We start from the raw sequence: 20,708 nt of genomic DNA, 5'->3' as shown, positions 1-20,708 counted from the left end.
GCCTGTTTCAAGTATCTGATTTTTTTGTCCACCTCCACCTCTGGGCCCATGTGGGCTCTGTCTAGGGATGGGCCTCAGGGGCTGGTGTCAGCCTCAAGGATCTTTCCTGGATTGCTTTGAGTGGGGAGGGGGTTGCAGGAAGTCATCTGGCGCTGCTGCCCCAGTGTCTATGAGCCACCGCTGCCACCCCCCCCCCCACAATGAAATCCTGAATATGGACTTTGTCTGGTGAGTTCCACTGTGCTCCGAATGGACTAAAGCCAGTCATTTGGCAAAAATCAGCTCAGTTGCCGCCATTGTTCTTAAAGAGGCAGTGCTGAATGGGCTGTGGACTAATGTATTCTATTATGCCCCTGGAGCTGGCCTCTGAGTGTTGGGGAGAGGGCTGCATTCCGCGGATGCTCCCTCCCCTGCACTCTGCTCTTCAGCCCTGCACTGGCCCCAGGGAGGAGCTGCTCAGGCAACCCAGGGGCCATAGGTTTCTCACCTCCCAGGAACAGCCCTTGATAATCAGCTGTGCGGAAGGCACTCCATCTGGAAAGCCTGCAGTTGGAGGAAGGGGCCAAGTCCAGTAAGAGAGCCAGGAACGGGCATGGAAAGGCAGGCTCGGCTGCTGAGAGGAGCAGGCGAGTTGCCCCAGCCCTGCCCTGCCTCCCTCACATCCACAGGTCATGAAACCCAGGTCTGGCGCCCCTTCTCCTCTGCAGCCCATTGCCCTCCAGGAACACCCCTCCTCGGGAGAACAAGAGGGGTCACAGGATTTGTTTTGAGCAGCTTGCAGATCTTTCATTCCAGGGTCAGTTATGCCCAAACCAGGAGAAATATGATGTGTGGAAGATAAGATGAGAGGGTTTGGAGACAGAGAGCCCGGGCTCACACATTTATCATATACGCCCTTATTAAGCACAAAGGAGAGGCTTGTGTGAGTCTTGGGACACTACTTCTGGTTCCTCGTGTTTTGCAAAGGTAGGCCTCTGTCTGGGAGAGCTGGAGGGGACCTCAGCCAGAGGAGTGAGGAGGGAAGGCAGGGTGCAGCCAGCTGGTTTAGGGGGTTTTCGTAAACAGGCAGAGGTTTGCATATGTGACTCTCTTAGCTCTGGGGCTAGGTGAGCTCGTTCTTCAGAATTCTTTCCCCCTTTTTGGATCTTAGCACTGCCTGGTTCTTCCTCCCCACCATCCTAGGTAACCTGCCGTGACTGCACTTTTTCTCAAGGATAGCAGCTTCCTGACCTTCTGAAAGTTCTCAGAAGGCCAAGAATCTATTTGTTTAGGATGGTTTGGGTGGGGCCAGAGCTGAGGAGGTGGACAAAATGATGGAGAAAGAGAATTGTCTTCCAGTCCAGCAGAAGTGTGAGACCTGGGGCTACAGGCCTAGTGCCACAGTGAGGTAGGCTCCTGGTGGGCACATTCTGGGGCCATGGCCTCAGGATGCCCTTGGCATCTCTGAGTTGCTGGACAACGAGTGGGTAGACGAATGAATGCTTGGAGACGGAGCAGGCTGTCCTGACCGACTTCAACCTCTCCTCAGCCTGGGCTCTTCTCATCTCCCTTCTCCCCAACCCTCTTCTCTGTACAAAAGCCCCCCTTGGTTGCTTTGATGCGTGTCTTCCTTTCCTACCTCTCCGCTTTTAGGGGTTTGGGAACACATCTCAGATGGCCTCCCTCACGTGACTCAGCCCAGGCAAAGGCTCCGCCAGGAGAAGAGAGAGAACAGAATAAACTCCAATCGGAAATCCCTGCTAATTGCAAGGAGGCCATTTCCTTGGGGAGGGATGGAAATAAAATAAAATATTTGGGAATGTGGGTGCGTTAAGAAGGTGTAGGACGCAGAACATTTCATCCTCCAGAAAGCACAATTTATTCTCCTGTCAAGGCACCAAAGATAATGGTAATAAAAGAAAATATAAGTGATGGTGGTAAGGATTATGTGGCAATTTAGGAAGGAGCCAGTTATATATTTATGGACCAAAATAGCTGGAAACCCTTCACACCCGAGGAATTAATGCGGAACTTGGGAAGCTCTCCAAGGTTGAGTGGCTCTGCTTGGGGAGTTGGTATTTAGGGAGCTCTAAACCATGTATTAAGTAATTTGGTGGTCTAGACTGCAGTTAAAAATAAAGAACAAAAGGGTTGAGTGGACAATTTATGTTTTTCAGAGGGGTGGGGGCTTATGGCTTCCTTGTAACACTCCAAGTGTTAGGAGATTTGTTCAAAGGCCAATGTTTGCACAGCGACAGATATTAAGTACGATAGAGTGGCGCTGCTGGGCGATCGCAGAAGCTTCCGGATACACAACTGCTTAAGTTACAGTGCGTGGGGAAGAAAGCAGGGTCTGTTCACTTCTGGCTGCTGCAGTCAGCTTCGGGGGGGCCAAGAGGCAGCCCCTCTTTGCTGCCTATCCTTTCCTTGCTAACACCCCTGCAGCGTGGCTTTCTTACGAAAGCGAGTTGCCTGTTGACCCTTTCTGCTGGAAAACTAGCTTTTGTTACTAGCTTTTGTCGGAATGCTCTATAGTCGGGTGGCTGAAGAGCTTGTCTGTCACTGACTCTCCTGTTCAAAAAAGTGGGCCCTTCCAGGGGGACGCTAAATCGAGGGGTACAGAGAAATGTGATGCATGTGTGTGAAAAACCCTGACACTTTGAGATAGGGTGCTTGGCAGCTGTAGGAGAAAAAACAGGGGTCCCTGGGTGGCTCAGTCATTGGGCGTCTGCCTTTGGCTCAGGTCATGATCCCTGGATTCTGGGATCGAATCCCGCATTGTTCTCCCTGCTTGGCGGGAAGCCTGCTTCTCCCTCACCCACTCCCCCTGCTTGTGTTTGCTCTCTCGCTGTCTGTCTCTGTCAAATAAATAAATAGAATCGTAAAAAAAAAAAAAAAAAAAAAAAAGTCAGAACAGGAGAATGGCAGGCACATGTTAGAGTTTCTTAGGATGGCGATTCTCTGTCTTAAATATGCATAAAAGTCACCTAGGAATCTTGTTAGAACATAAATTCTGATGGGACACATCTCGGGTGGGACCTGAGATTTCACATTTCTGACAAGCTCCCAGAAGATGAGGCTGCTGCTGGTCTGGGGGCCAATCTTTGAATAATACAGTCCAAGGAGAGAGTAAAAATCAGAACTTGGAGCTTTTGAGTTTTCTGTCTGCTTGGAGAGTCCCTAAACGACAGATCTGTGGCATGTTACGTTTGTGTCTAGCTGTATGAAAGAGAAAACCCGAATGACCCTGGATTTCAAAAAGGGAGGGAGAGAGATTGTAGATCTCACCTAACAGGAATTCCATGGCAGGCCATCAGCTCATTTCTTTCCAATCAGGTTCTTTCCCTCTTTCTGTTGCTCTGCCGGATCGTGTGGGGGTTTGTCCTCATGGCTGCAGGACTGCTGCTGTACCTCTGGCTACACCTGAATTCTAAGCAGGAAGAAGAGGGAAAGGTCAAGTTGTGGGCCTTTGAAGATTGCCTGTTTTAAAATGCTTTCCAGGATGCCCCACTTACCACCCTGCACTTGATTCTCCCTGCCTAGACTTGGGTGATAAGACCAAGCCTCAGCTGCTGATCACACATCCTCTGTGCACCTGCAGTGTGGCAGGCGCTGAGCTCAGGACTGGAGGTAGGTGGACAAAAAAGATAGGGTTTCTGTCCTCAGGAAGCTTCTAGAGACATGGAAACAAGTGAAGGGTGTTTGAGGAGAGGCGCTCAGAGAGCTGTGGTACCCAGGGGACGGACACAGGACCGTCTTGTCCCCCTTCTCGCCGGGAGGTTCTGGGGGGAATGGTCTGAGAGAACGTGGAGAGCGGAGTCTTGGATTGGGGCTGGGGAGAGAGGCAGGCCCACCGGGCCGGCATGGGCTTTAGGCACAGAGGCACGAGGCAGCATGGTACATCTTGGGAACGGCATATCCACTCACACCTCTGTTAGACCTGTCCCAGGGCTGGGGGCCAGCTGGTGTGCAACCTTCACAGGGAATCTTCATGTGACATACAATCCTGTTGGTCATGTCACACCAGGTTTTAAATGGTTTAATTATCACCCTTGGAATGACTGCAGAACTCTGGAAACGTGTAGGCTCTAGAGAGGACTGTAGGTAGACCTCCTGCCTTATACCCAGGATTAGCTTTTGTACCTAAAAGTCACCCCCTTTCTCTCATGGGTCTATAGTGAGCTCTCTCTCTTGGCATGGCCCACAGTCTTTTATCTTCCGGAGCCTTTCTTTTGGGCATCCTCATGACGGCAGTCAGGCTGTACGTGTTATATGGGTAGCTGCCTACCCAGAGCACTGGGGTCACCTCTGTAACCCAGGACAGGCCAGGGGACCCGTCCCTGCAGTAGTCCCCAATCCCATGCTTCTGACTCCTGTATGTACTCATGACTCCATCCTTCTCTTTTTCTGTCCTGGGATCCCACGGGAAACACCCCATGCCCTTGTCCAGACCTTCAGACCTATCTCTCCATCCTCCCCACTCTTTCAGATCCATCTTTTCTTTCTAGCTGGCCCCTTGGAAGAGTCCGATAAATGAATTCACAATAAAACGTTAGGGGCAGCTAAAGGCTCGATGGGGTTCTCTTCCCAGGGATGAGAATTTAGCAAAGGCAGTTCAGCCTAGTGCTGAGTCGACAAGATTGAAATCCAAAGATCTGTGTTCCTGATCTGAGTCTGTCCCCACCAGAATGCGGTGGTGGCTGGACTGGTGGTGAGGGGCCCACCCCGTTGAGCCTCAGAGTCTTCTGCAAAGCGGGATAATGAACTTCTCTGCCAGCTCCGAGGCTTTTTGTGAGGCTCCAAGACCATCAGACAGGAAGGGTGCCCCTCGGGAAGACAGTGGGAAGACCGCTCGCTCTACTGGGCCGGTGCTGGGTCTGAGCCAGCGGAGGAAGCCTGGGCGGGGAGGGAGGCCGCCCCGCTCTGCGCCCACGGGGGCTCCGACATGATGGACATGATGACTTTCCCAGCCAGGCCTGGACAGGGGCGGAGGCTCCCGGAAAGGGGAGCAGGGGTGTGACGATGCGCTCTCCGCTCCTTCCCCCAGTAGCTCAGGTGTATCCAGGTTCTTCTGGAGAAAGGTGGTGGAGCTGTCTGGTGTGCCTACCATGAAGGGTTAGGTAAATAAGCCCGGGGTTTCTTGGGGGAATGTGTCCTGCTGCTAGGCCACTGTCCTCCCTGGGGTAGTCCTGGGAAAGAGGGGAAGGAGTCCCTAAAGGTTTGTCTCTCCTACTCTGCGGTGTCCCATGAAGCCTTGAGCTCTGACATCAGGACCTGGCACCAGGTGTCAAAAGGCAAGAGCCGCTCCTAGCTTCTCTTGCCCCGCGCTGTTCCCAGGTGTTGTCAGAGGCTTCTGGAAACCTGGCCTTCTGCATCCAGTCTCTGTTTTTAGAGAGTTACCTATTTATGTGTGGGAGTGGGGAGAGCATGCACAAGCCGTGGGCGAGGCAGAGGGAGAGAGAACCTCAAGCGGACGACCCGCGGAGCCCAGAGCCCAGCACAGGGTTCTGTCTCATGACCCTGAGATCATGACCTGAGCCAAAACCAAGATCAGACAACAACTGCTTTGGGGCCTGGGGCTCCATATTCCCTGTAGTGTCCATGCAGGATTTACAGGAAGCTCTGCTCTCTTCCTGGACTGGCGGAGACACCCATCACCACCACCACCGCCCACCCCCCACTCCCTCACCCCTGCGATCTTCTAACGAAGCCTTCTCTGTGTGTGCCTTGGGGAGAGAGAGGCGTGAGCCTGCCCGTGGAGGCATCTGTGCACCAGGTCTGCTCTGGACTTGGACGAGAGGAGAGCGCATACAAAAGTCCCACCCTTTCTTTATAGTCTTTCTTTAAAGTGCTTGTGATCATTTCCCTTAGAATGGAGATCTAGGAAAGATTTTTCTTTCCTGCAGACAAAGAGAGCTATGGGAGTTATTTATTCACGCTTACATTTTGCCTTGGTTCTTGGGGAATGCAGTGCAAAATCAAGGCTCAGGTGTAATGCCTCTCTCAGCTTGGGTGTTTCCCATATCAGCCTCCCTCTACTGCATCCCAGTGCGGTTTTGGTGACAGGGTACTGGCTGTATGCCCGGAACAGTCATAGAAGGGGGAATGCCCACGTGAGACAAAATATGACAAGATCCTGGCCTTCCACGGGCTCAAACAGTAGATACCCCAGAGGAAACAGTTTTAAATGTCCACGTAAGTGCAGTGATGAAGTGTCCACAAGTGCTCTGGGTGCGGGGAGGAGAGAGGGGTGCATCCGACTAAGGGTGGAGAAGGGAGGTGATGCACTGCAGGAAGGGTGGGCAGTGGGCTTGCCAGATAAAATACAGGACCTGGGAGTTCAGTTTAAATTTCACATAAACAGGAGTAATTTATGGTATAAGTATGTCCCATGCAATCATTGGGAGATACTTACACTAAAAATATTAAGAAGCAGGTACCATATTTTGTTTTCTGAAGTAGCAGGATAGGCATTAATAGTTCTGCTTTACAGATGAGAACTCTAGAGCCAGAGGGATAAAGTGGGAGTCACCCAGGCACCCCACCTGCGGCGAGCAGCAGAACCAAGGCATTACTCTGGATTTCCTAACTCTGGGCCAGAATGCTTTACGCTGCATTGCATCAGACCCACCACCACCCAGCCACACGCAGGACACCTTCTTGCCCTACTGCATTGATCCTGGCTGATGGAGGGATGCTGCGGGTAGCTCTGGAGTGTCAGAAAGACCACTAATGATAGGATAATGGGACAGAATAGGAGGAAGAGACTGAAAAGCACTCCCTTCCCCACAAGCCTTTTTCTAAGAATGGGCAGGAAGGAGCTCTGTGTGTGGGAGGAAACCACTAGGCAGGCACCTGGGAAGCCCCTCTTTAGCTCTGCTGGGCCCCAACATTCAGCTCTGGGCAAGGGGCTCTGGGCCTCCTTAAGCTGGTGTAAGGAAGCAACAGGGAATGTACTTCCAAGTTTCATGTATAAGCATCTGGCAGTGTGGGAAAATCGGAACTTTTTTGAAATGAAAAACACAAGTTTAAAGTTGTATTTTCCCCTGCTCATTTACACCATGCCAAGAGGGAAGATGTGCCTCCTGGCAGTTCTCCGGCTCTAGAACCCTGATTTCTAGGAGCTCTGTCATGTCAATAGCATGTTTAAAGAAATTTTGCTCTAGAACTTTCTCCTCTACATACACACATTGTTGCCATGAAGGAAAGCACAAAGTTTTGATAATATGAAAAAGGACCAAAAAACCCCAAAATCCAACTACGACAACCTGTAGTCACCTCTAAAATGCAGTCTTCAGGCTATCCTGCCCAGTGCTGGTATACAATACATGAACTGATTGGCAGCAGGCAGTCATTCATCAGAATCTCAGGTGTGGGTTCAGGTCTATCAATGGTGTTGAGACTGAGTCATCCTTCCTTTCCCCCTGGGACCTAGGAGGAACCAGGTGTATACCGGGTTTAGGATTCTGGGGTTCTTGGTTATCCCACACTCCATGTCTGTCATCCAGACACTGTATTGCTGGTATGGCTCAGGAGGCCCCTCTCTTGAGCAGTGAGATGGAATGGGGAATTAGGAGCTAGGGGTGATCAAAGTCCACAAGGAACAACCGGGTGTGGGCTAGGTCCTCTCATGAGTGGGACTGTGAGGTTTACTCCTGGCTTGAGACCCTCCGAGACTGGGCTACTTTTCAGAATTTTAATGGTGGACAGACCCCAAGTCTTTCCACCATCTGGGGAGACTGCAAACATGTGTGTGAGGTCAGCTAAGCCTGGATTTCAGAGGTGAGAGGATGTTATCTACAAACACAACTCTTTCCAATGCGGGAGTAAACAGACACATTTGGCTGGGGACCCAGGGCCTGGCTGTAGGAAAGAGAAAGACCCCCTACCAAACAGCATTTTTTCTCTAAATGCCCCTTGAATTGAGACACACAGTTGCCCGGTCTCCTGCAGTCTATTCTCTGTGAGGAATGTCTTCCCCAGTTTCTGGGGCTGAGCATTACCGATTGTTTAGGGATTAACCCTTGGCCATCCAAAGTCTTGGTCTGTGGCTCTCATCTCTTTCCCTCCATTCTGCCCCTCTTATTCTGGTGCACCTTTCATGAGCCAAGAAATGACAGTGTGGCCGACCGATTGCAGATGCTTCCAGGGTGGACAGTGGAATCATAATCTCTGTATGGGCACGAGTGCTTTAAGAAAAGAGCCTCACTTCTTCACAAACTGGTAGTTTTACTTGGAATCTGTCCATCAAGAAATTAGGTCTGCAGAGTCCAAAGCAAGCTTCCCCAGAGCTTTACAAACAAGTTGGCCCAGTGAGGCAGCCCTCCTATGGTGTCTGCCTTGAGCTCTGAGCTCTGTGGCCCATTTGCCACATGGGCTGGTATCTCACTGCTCAGATGCGGGCTCAGATGCGGGGTTTCGGCATCCTTGGCCTCCCCTCCACCCACACTTCAAGATAGAAGCAGGGTGGAGACCTAGTCAACTTCACAGGCTGCTTGCCATTGTCACCTGTCCCTGGGGTCAGTCATGGTCATACTCCCAGCTCTCTGGACCTTGACCCTTCCTCTCAGGGTGATGTTCAAAATATACAAAAAATTTCCAGGTGTTCGGAGGGTGGGGAGACTTCTGTTTCTTTGGGGGCAGGGGTTTCCTAGGGGAGAGGGTCTAGCTATGTTTCTGCTAATACACTTTTCACCTTCTGCTTTGATGGGGACCCTTGGTTTTGACCTGAGGTTCCTGAGCCAGCTCTGAATGGAGCATGTGTGCCCTAGCGATGGGCTTGTTATTTACACAAGCCACACCGATAAGTGTACATGTGTTTTTAATGTTTTGGCTTTCTACACCACAAACATGTCAATGTGTCTATGTGTGCAACGCAGACGTGCTGTCAGGCAGGGACTCGAGTAGTTCTTTTTCTTTTCTTTAACTTTCTTTTCTCGTCCTCCTGAAGCTAACACCTTCCTGAGTAATATTTCCTCCCGCACGGAGCGGAGTTGCAGCAAGGACCCACGGCCCCCATGTTGTCTGAGGGCCACCGTCTGGTTGTCCCACCTGAAAAGGTGCTGCCTTTTGAACCCCGCGAGCGGCCCCATCTACACCTTCCCCTTGGTTTTGCGGGAGCCGAGAGCCGGACTGGCTGGCGATTTAAAAGCAGACCTAGGTGGGTTCAGCCTTCCTGAGCCCCGGTTTGGGTTTTGTCCCAAACCGTCTGCTTTTGTATTGTAGCTATGAAGGACAAAACCGAAGAGGTGAGCTGCTTGTCTGGTGGGCTGCTTTTTTAGGAAAAAGCATTAAAAAAGCATTAAAAAAAGGTCTTCATTATCGCGTGGATTTGTAAGTACTGTTCAGGTTTCTTGCTTCTCTTCCAGCCGACTCAAGTGGACCAGCGTTAACTCCCCTCTTTATCCACCGCACACTTTTTTTCTTTTTAAAATCCATCCCCTCTTTCTCTCCCTGTCCTTCTCTTCTTCTTTTCCTCTCCTTTCCCCACTTCTTCCGCTATTTATTTATTTATTTTTGGTTTTGTTTTTTAAGGGGTGTTGACCGGGGTTGAGTTCTAGCCGACCGAACCCCCCTGCCAGCGAAGCGATTGGTGAATCGCGCCGGTGACTGACGTGCGGAATGAGTGCGGCTCGCCGCAGCCGGGAGCTGATTGGCTGCGCGGGGAGACTCCGAGGGCGCTGCTACAGGAGCACCGGGCACTCGAGTCCTGCAGCCTCGGGAGTAGGTGCCGCGCGCCCGCCCGCCCGCCCGCCAGCCCGCCGCGCGCTCGGGAGCCGGGGCCGCACTCGGGCCGCCGCGCAAGCTCCCCTCCCCGCGCAAGCTCCCGCCGCAGGCCGAGGGCCGCCACCCGCCGAGGACAGGGCAGGAGCGCGCGGCCGCCGAGCCGGGCAGCGCTGGGGACGGCGTCTTTTGTCCCCGGAGATCGCTGGAAGTTTGCGGCGGGACGCGCGCGGGGAGGCGGCCGAGGCAGCCCCGACGTCGCGGGAGCGAGTGCGCCGAGCCAACATGGGCAGCGGGCGCGGCACGGGGGGCCGCCGCTGGGCCGCCTCGGGCGTGCTGCTGGCGCTGGCCGCCGGGCTCCTGGCCGCGGGCTCGGCCAGCGAGTACGACTACGTGAGCTTCCAGTCGGACATCGGCTCCTACCAGAGCGGGCGCTTCTACACCAAGCCGCCGCAGTGTGTGGACATCCCGGTGGACCTGCGGCTGTGCCACAACGTGGGCTACAAGAAAATGGTGCTGCCCAACCTGCTGGAGCACGAGACCATGGCCGAGGTGAAGCAGCAGGCCAGCAGCTGGGTGCCCCTGCTCAACAAGAACTGCCACATCGGCACCCAGGTCTTCCTCTGCTCGCTCTTCGCGCCCGTGTGCCTCGACCGGCCCATCTACCCGTGCCGCTGGCTCTGCGAGGCCGTGCGCGACTCGTGCGAGCCCGTCATGCAGTTCTTCGGCTTCTACTGGCCCGAGATGCTCAAGTGTGACAAGTTCCCTGAGGGGGACGTCTGCATCGCCATGACCCCGCCCAATGCCACCGAAGCCTCCAAGCCCCAAGGTCAGGCCGCCCCTTCCCACGCGCGCGAGCTCCCCAACCCGGGCGGGCTGGGGCCCCGGGGACCCGCCGCGGGAAAGCCACTGCCACTCGGACCCCCGCCCGACCGCTCCTCCCGGGAGTTCGCACGCGCTCCCTGGAGGTCGCTGGCAAGCTGTGCGGAACGAGTTTTAAAAAAGCCTCTCGTTTGTCCGAGGTGTCGCTTGGCACCTCTGCCGACCCAGGTGCACGGCTGGCCTGCCCGGCAGCGGCGGCTGCGCCGGGGCCCCTCGCAAGCTCGATGCGGTGCGTGGAGCAGCTGTTCCTGGGATCCAGCTCGCTTTTTCGTACCTGAGACAAAGCCTGTTCGGAAGGAGAGCCCTTCTCCCGCTGCAAGGGAACCGAGTCCCCGTGGAAGTTTTTAACACCGAGACGGGATGCCCCAGGAGGGAAAAAAAAAAAACAAAAACCCAAACCCAAAGTGTAGAAAGCCCAGAAAGGCTGAGAAAATGCTAAGGCGCAGCTTTGTGTATTTTCATAAATTGGATGAGTGTTAAAAAAAAGCCCCCCCCCCCCCCCCCTTCCCCGGGCTTTCTTTAGACAGTCCTTCAGCCAAGTAGCTCCGGGAGGGTTGCAGAACTGGCCGAGTTTAAGAAAAAAAAAAAAAAAAGTTTAGAAACAGGATTTCTGTTTCTCCACCCTTTTCAGGTAACTGCTTGGGGAAGCTGGGGCTGGAAAGCGTGTACTCTCATTCTTGCATACCCCCTGCTTCTCCCATTTACACAAATCCTCAGGTAATTAGAAAGATAAAAATGCAATTAGCTCATTGTTCATCTCTCCTTGGGGAGTAGGGCCACGCAAATTGGAGACTTTCCGAACAGCCCCACGGAGGGGGCCTGCGTTTCCTCTTAGAACCCCTCCCACTTAAAGGGCAGCTCTTGAGGGGAGGGGAAAAAAGAATCCCTCCTGGAGAGGCAAAAACAAAACAAAACAAAACAAAACAAAACCAAAAAATCAAAACAAACAAGAAAAAAAAAATCCAGTGCAATGGCTTGACTTTTAAAGGAGCAAATTCTTCCGATGCTGAGTTGAGGCTGAAAGAAAGATGTGTCCATAGTCCTATAGTCCGGAATGGGGAACCATACCTAGGCGGCCTGAGCACAGGCTCCAGTGTCCCCCAGGGGTTGGAGGAAGGGGTTTAGGATGGGGGTTGGGCTGTTGGCTGACTTGGTTCATCCTGAAGTGATGCCTAAAAGGGAGATGTCCTCTGAAGAGTTTAGTCTTCCAGTGTGACGGTGGTCGTATGGGGAAAGCAAGCCCCCAATGCTCCTGCGTGTTCTAGGGAGGGAGCAGATTGGTCCTAAGTGACCGACATTGGGTGGCCTGGGCCCCTGGCCGGTGGGAGAGGTGGCAGCCTGGCTGCGGGGGGCCGGGGCACTGGGCACCTCTTGCGTGTCTGCACAGGGTTAACCTCTGGGGGACTTGCGGGCCTTTGGATCAAGAGCTAAGCGGTTACCTAGAGCAAACAAAGCACTCGTGTTCTGCTGGTGTGGGGCCATCCTCTACAGCCCACAGGATTTTCCTTCTCCCCTTACTCACTGGCTGGCCGCTGGTTGGCCGACCGCCTGCCCAGAGATGAGCCCACTCTGCTCTAGAGGCCTCTCTTCCACCCCCAGCTGTCTTTCGGGAACAGTCCTTGCACATGGAGACCTTGGGGGGGGGCACCTTTTATGGGGAAGATGGGGGACTGGCTGAGGTGCCTACGGATAAAACGGGAAGAATCCTCCCAACCAACCCCAACCCCCGCTGCCCCGAAAGGCTGGAGTGGAGTGGGGGATATCCTAGATTTGCTCTCTTGCCTTTGACTTCTGGGCTGTTGTTCCACCTGACTGCCCCCTCCTGAGTCTGGGCCTTGGTACCATCCTCCCCACGCCTCCCCTCCAGCCCCTGAATGCCTGGGTAGCACCCTCCCAAGGCCCGCTCCCGAATAGAGAGGAGCCCTGAGAGGACCCATCAGGTGTGGGGCTTGGGGACTGGTTCTCCCCTCATTGGTTTTGGTGAGAGGTTCTGCCCAGAGAGCACCCATTCCTCCCCTTTGGTGGGAGGGAGCCCGACAGGAGCCCCGAATGACTTCCTCTGAGGCCACATGGCCATTGTCAGCTGAGCTGGGAGGTGGGAGGGCTGTGTGTGTGTGTGTGTGTGTCTGTCTGGAGGGGCAGGTTGAGACAAACCAAACTACCAGTCCTCATGAGCTTATGGCTTGGGGTTCCAGAATGGGAGCTGGTACTTTGGGACGAGAATAAATACACAGGTACTACTTGTATTCTCCCTTCTCTTTAGTCTTTGAAATTAAAGCCAAATTTTCAAGGCATAATGCATATCTCGGCATGCTCTTCATGTAATTGGGCATGTTTTGGGGGTATTGGGCACACTTTAAGAGCCTTGTGTTAGTAAAGATCGACTTAATAATGAAAGAAAAGTCAAAAGATACTTTTCCCTCCAAAAGTCTGACACCCCAGCTACATCAGCAACTGTCTCTGTGCGGCATAGGAAAAGCATAACTTTAACAACGTTCCAGGAAAGTTCTTTCTACATCTTGCGCTTACGTTAGATCTACCCATTCCCAGGCCAGGAAATGGTGGTTTCCTCTTCCAGCCAGGTTTCACCAATTGAAGTTGTATGAAATGAGATTATATTTTTAGTTTAATTTTTTTGTTGTTCAGATGTGCTGTGTGTTAGAGCAGCCCGGCTGTTCTAGTCATGGATTGCAGGGCCCACGATGCTCCCCTTGTCTCCCGGGAGCCTCTAGAAGGTCTCGTCTCAGGATGTGGAGGAGCTGGCCAGGGAAGACTTGCTGTGTGTGTGAGGGAGAAAGTTTGTGTGTAATTGTGTGTGTTTACTGTGTGTGTGTGTGTGAGAGTGAGAGAGCGCTGTGTGCACGTGTCCTGATTTTTAAAAAAAAATTACTTAATCGTGACTCTAGTGTTGGACTGTTGTCTCCTCTCCACCCCCTAAAATATTAATGAAACACAAAATTCTTCAGTTTTGGGTTCCCTTGCTTTAAACATTATTTCAAATCTCCCTTCAAACAGCAGTTGAGTTCTACCTCTCAGATGGATGGTGGGTTTCTCCTACAGAGGTGGCCTGCAGGGCCCCAAGGACACACCAGCGGGGGCATAGATTAATACTGCTTTACACATTCCTCCTTTCCCTGGATCAAGCTACTCCAGAGTCGGCCATAAGAAAAGTCAAGATGGGGGTTAGCTCACCCCATGAGCTGTTTCTACCTTGAGAGGCGCTGAAGGTCAAATGTTCATTGGCGGGCCTGAGCATAATGCGCCGTTTGGCTACAGAGCCTGTCAGGGAACTCAGAGGGTCCAGAGGGGATGATGGGAGTGTGCCCTCGGGACAGTGTTTGATAGTCTCACTTCCGGGGCCCTGCTCCTTGTTCAGTCAAGATTATATTCATAGAAACTTACAGTGTGATGACTTCTACTTAGAAAGAAAGAAAGAAAGAAAGAAAGAAAGAAAACAAGGAAAACCCCCAAACCCGGTTCGCCCTCCTGGGATAGGTAACACGGTCCTTCCCATACTTCAGGACCTCCTTTCCCTGTTTTTCTCCCCAGGGAAGCAAGAACCATAATGCAAAATTCTGGGTAAGTTTTTCCCTTTGTCAGAAAAACTACCTCCAGGACCTAATTTCAAATTCTGGCTGAAAAGCAAATTTCCAAATTCTGCTTGGAGTGTGGCTGTGGCTCTTGCCGCACTGAGAATTAGATGGTGTCTGGTCCTGGGTATGGAGCCAAGGTGGGAAAGAAATCCTAAGAAAGATGAAAGGGTGTAGTCCCTGCTGGGCCCCAGGGGGACCCTGCTTGAAAGTGGGGGTGACCGGCTGAGGACTGGGTATGTCCTGGGGGGGCAGCACTGGCCTGGCAGGGCTGTGCAGCTCCCTCCATAGTATCACCACCTTGGTGACGGTGATGAGCCCTGGGGGACATCACAGACAGGAGACTCTGCCACGGAGGCCACTGGAAAGGACAGGGGAGGAGGAAGAGGAGGACAAAGAGCCTTCGATTTTACCGTTGTACTTCGGGGTGACTTTCCTCTGCTTCTCAGTGCCACCCTGGCTTGGCCCCCTGTGCTTTGCCAGGGGTGGAGTGACCTTTGAATGTGCTAGATTTCCTAGATCATGGATTAAACTCCTAGTGGCCCATGGATGATGGAGGGGAAGGTCTGAGGAGTCCACTGTCCTCCCACAGAGGCACTCGACCCCCCGGGGGAATCCCCCCTCCAGCAGCATTTGGGCCTGGAGGAGGCCTCTGTCCCTGGCCTCAGAAGTATGCTTCCCCTGTGCCCCGCAGTGGCCCTCATGCCTGACACACACACACACACACACACACACACACACACACACACAAACCCCTCCTCTTCAAAGCACTTCACAGTGTTGTGAAAACACCTTCAGAGGGTCCTCCTGCTCCCCCCTCCCTCCCGGCTCTCCCATTTGGCAGCTCTTGCCTGTTGCTGCCCCCAGCTCCAGCCCCACCCAGCTGCTCCTGCCTCCCACCCCAGTGCAGGCAGGAACTCACACTGCAGTAGCCCTTTTGGAGAGGGGTACTCGGGCCGGGAGCTTTCCTTCTTGGCTCCTAGGAAGCAGGTCAGATTGATCTGCTGTCCCTTTGGGAGTTTGGGAATGGGAAGGGGGCAGGGATCAGAGAGGGATATTTAAGGACGAGCGGGGAAAGAACCAGAAGCAAACAGCTGGAATAGGTGAGCACTCCCCGTCCAGCCACAGTTCACACGCCGCCCCAATAAGGTCGGTTTAAATGGTTGTGCTGAATTCCACAGTTCAAGCCCCCAGATTTTCAAGAAATGGTGTCTGGGGGCGTCTGGGTAGTTCAGTCTGTTAAGCATCTGCCTTTGGCTCAGGCCATGATCTTGAGGTCCTGGGATCGAGCCCCGCATCAGGCTTCTTGCTCTGTGGGGAGCCTGCTTCTCCTCTGGTGCTCCCCCTGCTTGTGCTCTCTCTCTCTCTCTGTCAAATGAGTAAATTTGGAAGGAAGGGTATGGAAGGTGACTGTTTTTGGAAGGTCTGTGTGACTGTCTTCCTTCCTTGGAAGGAAGGAAGGAAGATAGAAAGAAAGAAAGAAAGAGGCTGTGTCCGTCTGGTGTTGGGTCCAGGGCCCCAGGACTCTGATTGTCCAGTTGCTCTTCAGAAATTCCAGAGGACCTTTAATTACTTTCAGCCTGGTCCTAGGGCTGACCTCTTCCCCAGGGCTGGCTCCTTCCAGATCGCAATCTCTGTCACTCATGGCTCCTCTTTCTCCTCCTTTCCCTTCCTAGGCACAACCGTGTGTCCTCCATGTGACAACGAGCTGAAGTCTGAAGCCATCATCGAACATCTCTGTGCGAGCGAGTTTGGTAAGAAGACTTCTCCAGCCTCCCCTGGGAGGTTTGGCCTGGTCCCTGCTTCCTTCTGGTCTGTGTCCCTGGGGAGCAGAGAGCCTGTGGGTGCCTCTTTTTGGAGCTTTTTATTCTCTCCCTTCATTCTGCCCCAAATGGTTGCTTTTCTCAGGGCCATGGAAATCTGGAGAGGGTGTAGAACGGGCTTGTTTTCATTAACGTTAAACTTGGCTTCTGCCCTTCTGTTTGAGGGATTCCTGGACAGGTTTTTGGGGGAACTTCTCTAGATGTGGAGGGTGGCAGACTTGAGGACAGAGGGGGAGGAGTTAGGGAGTGACACCCCTCCTTGGATGCTCCTAGGAGCTGGACCCAGGAGATCCCACCAGCGGCTTGGTTGGCATTCTCTTCACACCAGCTCTTTCTCCATCTGCCCCTAGGTGTCAGCACCTCTCTGCCCAGGCTCTGAAATGTGGCACAGGTTCCTGCCCACCTGCACCCCCCAGCCCCTGGGGAGGGGAGTCCAGCCGCTGGGGTGTTCAGAGGGGTCCCCATCAGGTCCTTCCTGACACAGAAAAGTGATCTCCCTCCAGAATTCTCTCGCTTCTTCCCAAACCACTCCGGGTTAATGCCAGATCAGCCTTTACAGCCCCAGGAGAAGTGCTGGATGTGGTCTGGGGAGCAGATCTCAGGGGCTTTTCAGGGATGGCCCTCTGTAGGCAGCCTCATAGAAGGCCTGAACAGCTCCAGACACCCTTAGCCTGGGAACGGTAAATGTCGACCACCTCCGTTTGGAAGGCCGCCTCCTTCTAATTCATGCGGATGCCGAGAATTGGCTCTGCCTGTGGACAAGGCCCGCTTTGCTGAAGGAAGGTTCAGCCTGACACTGAGCAGTGCCCTTCTCGAGATGCCTGCCGCGTGTCTCTGAGATCGGCGTTCTTGCAGAATTCTTACCAGGAAGAGCAGAACGGTAGGTAACATGGGTCCTTGGCCATTCAGGGTGACCTATTCCACGTTTTCACTAACCAAACATAATAAAGCATACAGAAAGGCCTTCCTGCACTCGCCAAGGGTTGTGCCCAATTCCCATGCATGTGACCTGTACATGCAAGTCGAAGGAAATTGTACCGTGACATGCATATTCTCAGGATTGTCTTCGTGACTGAGGACGGATGTGGGAGAGCTCAGCCCCTTTGCCAACGACAGCGTCTTGAGGACGGATATGCCTTGTGCGCTTCGTTTGTGCACGAGACATCTCGGCCTCCACTGCCCTTGGCGGGGGCCTGTGGGACCTCTAGGAAGATTGGTCTAGGGGGCAGTTTCCGGCCTGTCTTTGAGGCACCTCCTTTTTTTCTGGTTGCCGTTTTAAATGAACCGGAAGGGAAATGGTAGAACGCATCGGAGGTCACGTGTGCGGACTCTGTGGCCCTTCCATCGTCCGGGAGTACTTTTGCCCTTGCTTCCTCGAGGGGTGCCGAGAGCCCAGCTGAGCCGGCAGACCGCCCACTGGAGCGTCTGTGGGTGCATAGCCCCATACTGTGTTAGCAACAAACCTTTTCTTCCTCAAATGGGGTTGAGACTCCTTCCCAAAGGTGCATTTGGGACAGAGAAAAGAAAATCTCTCAGAAATCCTGACAAGAAGCCTTATGCAGTGTGGCTGGGGCAGAAGGAATCTGTTGAGATATGGCCGAGAGCCCAAAGAGTCCTTTCGAGGGATAACCAAAGGGCCATGTTTTGATTTCCCGGATCCTCTTCAGATATTGTAAAGAAGCACACTCACTTTTAGAAGTTGGCCCACTGATATTTGCGTAAATCCAAGAAACCATATTAAAGCAAGCTCTGAAAGGTAATATATTAGCTGATGCTTTATGTTCCTGTGACTTCCGTCAGGCTCAACTTCTGAGGGAAGAGTGATGGAAAGCTTGGGAACTCACAGTGTGGAGGAGGTGATTGATCTGCCATGCCTTCCTAGTCAGGAACTGAAATCCAATGTATGTGGTCGTTCATTGATTCATGTATCCATTCATTCGACATTTCTGGAGGGCAAAGGGGCTGTGCTAGACACCATACTCAAAAATACTTACCTAGAGCAAATTACAATTTAATTAAAAGTTTTTTTTTCTTAACCATTGACCAAACACGAATCGGTGATTTCCTGCAGAGTCATGGCGTCATTTGAGAACTCACCAGCCGAGGAAGGGGCCGTGGGAACTCAAGTCCAAGTTAACGTTAAGGAGTTGTGGGAAGAGAATCAGTGTCTTTATGCTTGGGTCTTTGGAACTCACCAACCTGAACTTGTCGTCAGGTCTCCTTCCTCCGCTACCACTTCCTACAATTCTGGTCACTGAGGGTTTTGTGTCAACGAGGTCCATGAGAGACATTCTCCGGAATTGGGGCGAAGAGGCAGGCTTTGGGGAGGAATTTGAACGTGGAAAGTTGACCCCATGGCGTAGGGCAGGGGTCTAGAGGGTGCTCAGGCAGCTCCCTGGGATGGATGTCCTTGCCCACTGTAGTAGCTGCCTACTAAGTCAGCAAGCCACCTGCTTACTGCTTATAGGAGGGAGGGGTAGATCTTATTTTAATAGCTCGTCAGGTCTTGGCGGATCTGACTGATGGGTTGTTTGAGACTGTGTTCCGTTTGCCCCGAGATGGTTTTCTTCTCGGCTTCAGAGAAGGTCTGAGGTCCTCCTGGACTGTACAGGTCATCATATCAAGTCCACTTACTTCATAAATAAGGAATCTGACGTTCCCACCTGGAGTTCTTCCATTCTCTGGCATGCTGCCTTCCTCATTTAAGAGACGATGAACATCCACTGGGCTCTGCCATGAGGCATTTATCCCCTTAGCACGGCTATGGCGTATGCCAGGCTTCTTTGAACTGGATGCAGGCGAGACTTTTTGGTTTTTTGTTTCTGATGTTCTTGTAAGGCAATAAATAGGATTTTATTTTCCTCCACTCTGCAGGGGCTGAGCTTAACTTTGCCCTTCTCAGCATCCTGGAGAATGCAGCCTTGTTGAGAAACTTGTTTCTTAGCTCAGTTCATTTCAAGCAAGCGAGGCAGTCAGCCACGCTGATGGGATTCAGTTAGGAAACAAAGAAATTCAGCAGGGCAAGCTGACACACAACAGAGAAGAAAAAGAAGGTTTTCCTCCCTGCTCTAGGGATCAAACTTTGCCTTAAGTGGCCCTGACATCCCTGGTGGGAAGACATCAGGTAGTTGGAAGGCTTTCTGTGAGCTTGAGGAATAAGGGGCTGCATTCCTTCTGGGTCAGCACAAACACTCGCCTTCCTGCCAATGCATCCTCGGAACCCCCCAGCCTCCGTAGAGCGGGGTGTGCAGGGCCCAACACTCTTTCCCAGGTGGTGCGTTTTTAAATCTCTGGCAGGTCTGCCTGGCCACTAGTCTCTCCACCTCTGCACCGTACACCCCCGCGCACCCCCCCACCCCAAGTTCCGAGCGCACTGTTTTTCCCCAACAGGGAAAAGCATCAGTAGAAACACCTGTGAGCTGATACTCAGGAATGCAGCTGGATCAGGCTGGATCAAGCACCAGATGTGGGAAAGCCAAAAGTTAGATGGTGCAAAGTCTCTGAATTTGGCATGGTGGCCAGCAGCTTGCCTGTTGTACTGAAGTTGGGACACGCTGCTCTGCGTTTTGTGCTCTGGGCTTTCCCTGCTCTGTGACAACAGGGTGCCGCCTCCTTTCTCTTAAACAGGCTGCCTCACTAGTAATTCTGCTGTTAGCAACTCGGTGCCCTTAGGCATCTTTCCTTCGCATTAGCTTATCCCACGAGTGTGAAGAGCTCATTTATAATTGCTGGGAGGTTAGGACCCTGCCTCCCGCCGGTGTCTCTAACTTCTCCACTATCTGTAAAGACCTTTAAGCTTTTCTGCTAGAAGCGTGCTCGATGATCGCCTTCTGCTACGGTAGTTCAGGACTTGCTCTCGTGCAGGCTTCTCCAGTTTTCTTGAGCCTGAGAGTTCGGGTGGAAACTCCTTTACCCCAGTATTTTCTTGCTGTGGAAAAAAGGATTTCATTGCCCCCAGAAATTTTCCTTGCCTTCTGGAAGGACTTCTTTTTTTTCCCCATTTATGTTTCCTCATAAAGAGTAAAACCATACTTTGTAAGGGCAAAAGGAGTCAAATAGGAAAGGAAAGAAACCGGCTCTCACCTTTAGGCTTTGGGAATGTTTCCTAGAAGAAATCTTTTCAGAGGTTCCTGAACCCTCACTAATATGTTCTTGCTCTGCCTCACTCTTCTTTCAAGGTGTGTTGGCTGTGCTGCTGTTTGGAAGCACAGCGGTTTACTCCGAAGGGCAGTTCAATCTCTTGCAAAAAAGCCTTTTCAAGCTAAACCCAGGGTTTCCTCCCACTGAGGTGAGGGAAACTGGCTACCAGCACAGTAACTGTAACATCTATAAGCCGCTGGAGAGCGGGGTCTGCATCTGGCACCCTATTTTACCTAATGTGAGTTGCCCATTCATTATGAGACGCGCTGTTCCTTTTGGACCAGTGACAAGGAAGCATGCCTCATGGTAATATGTGAAGATAATCCATGTCTTAGAATGAACAAAACAAGTCCTGTTTGTACTTCAACAGCCCTAGGAACAGTCTCTTCCTCACGGTAGGCATGAAATAAAAGTTTGCCGGATGAGTATTTGAATTAGCGGAATGGCGGGGGATGGAAATTAGACTTCCTTTCTTCCTTTTTCTTCTTTCTTTCTTTCTTTCTTTCATAAAAGGAGAAGGCATCCACCCAAGTGGCTGTGGACAATACATTTATTAATTTCAAGGAAAACT

The 20,708-nt window shown here is 52.3% G+C and overlaps 1 protein-coding gene across 1 annotated transcript in view; it reads left to right on the top strand.

Annotated features, from left to right (window-relative positions):
* Nucleotides 1–9,626: 9,626 nt before the first annotated feature.
* The window catches only part of SFRP1 (secreted frizzled related protein 1), a 42,863-nt gene continuing 31,781 nt past the window's right edge, over nt 9,627–20,708 (top strand). The window contains exons 1-2 of the mRNA XM_059384516.1: nt 9,627–10,531; nt 15,851–15,928. Coding sequence (XP_059240499.1) covers nt 9,988–10,531; nt 15,851–15,928 — 622 coding nt within the window. The 5' untranslated portion in view covers nt 9,627–9,987. The remainder of the gene's footprint in view (nt 10,532–15,850; nt 15,929–20,708) is intronic.

The sequence above is a fragment of the Mustela nigripes genome, chromosome 18 (assembly GCF_022355385.1).
Source record: "Mustela nigripes isolate SB6536 chromosome 18, MUSNIG.SB6536, whole genome shotgun sequence".
Classification (NCBI taxonomy): Eukaryota; Metazoa; Chordata; class Mammalia; order Carnivora; family Mustelidae; genus Mustela; species Mustela nigripes.
This window is presented reverse-complemented; position numbering and strand designations above follow the sequence as displayed.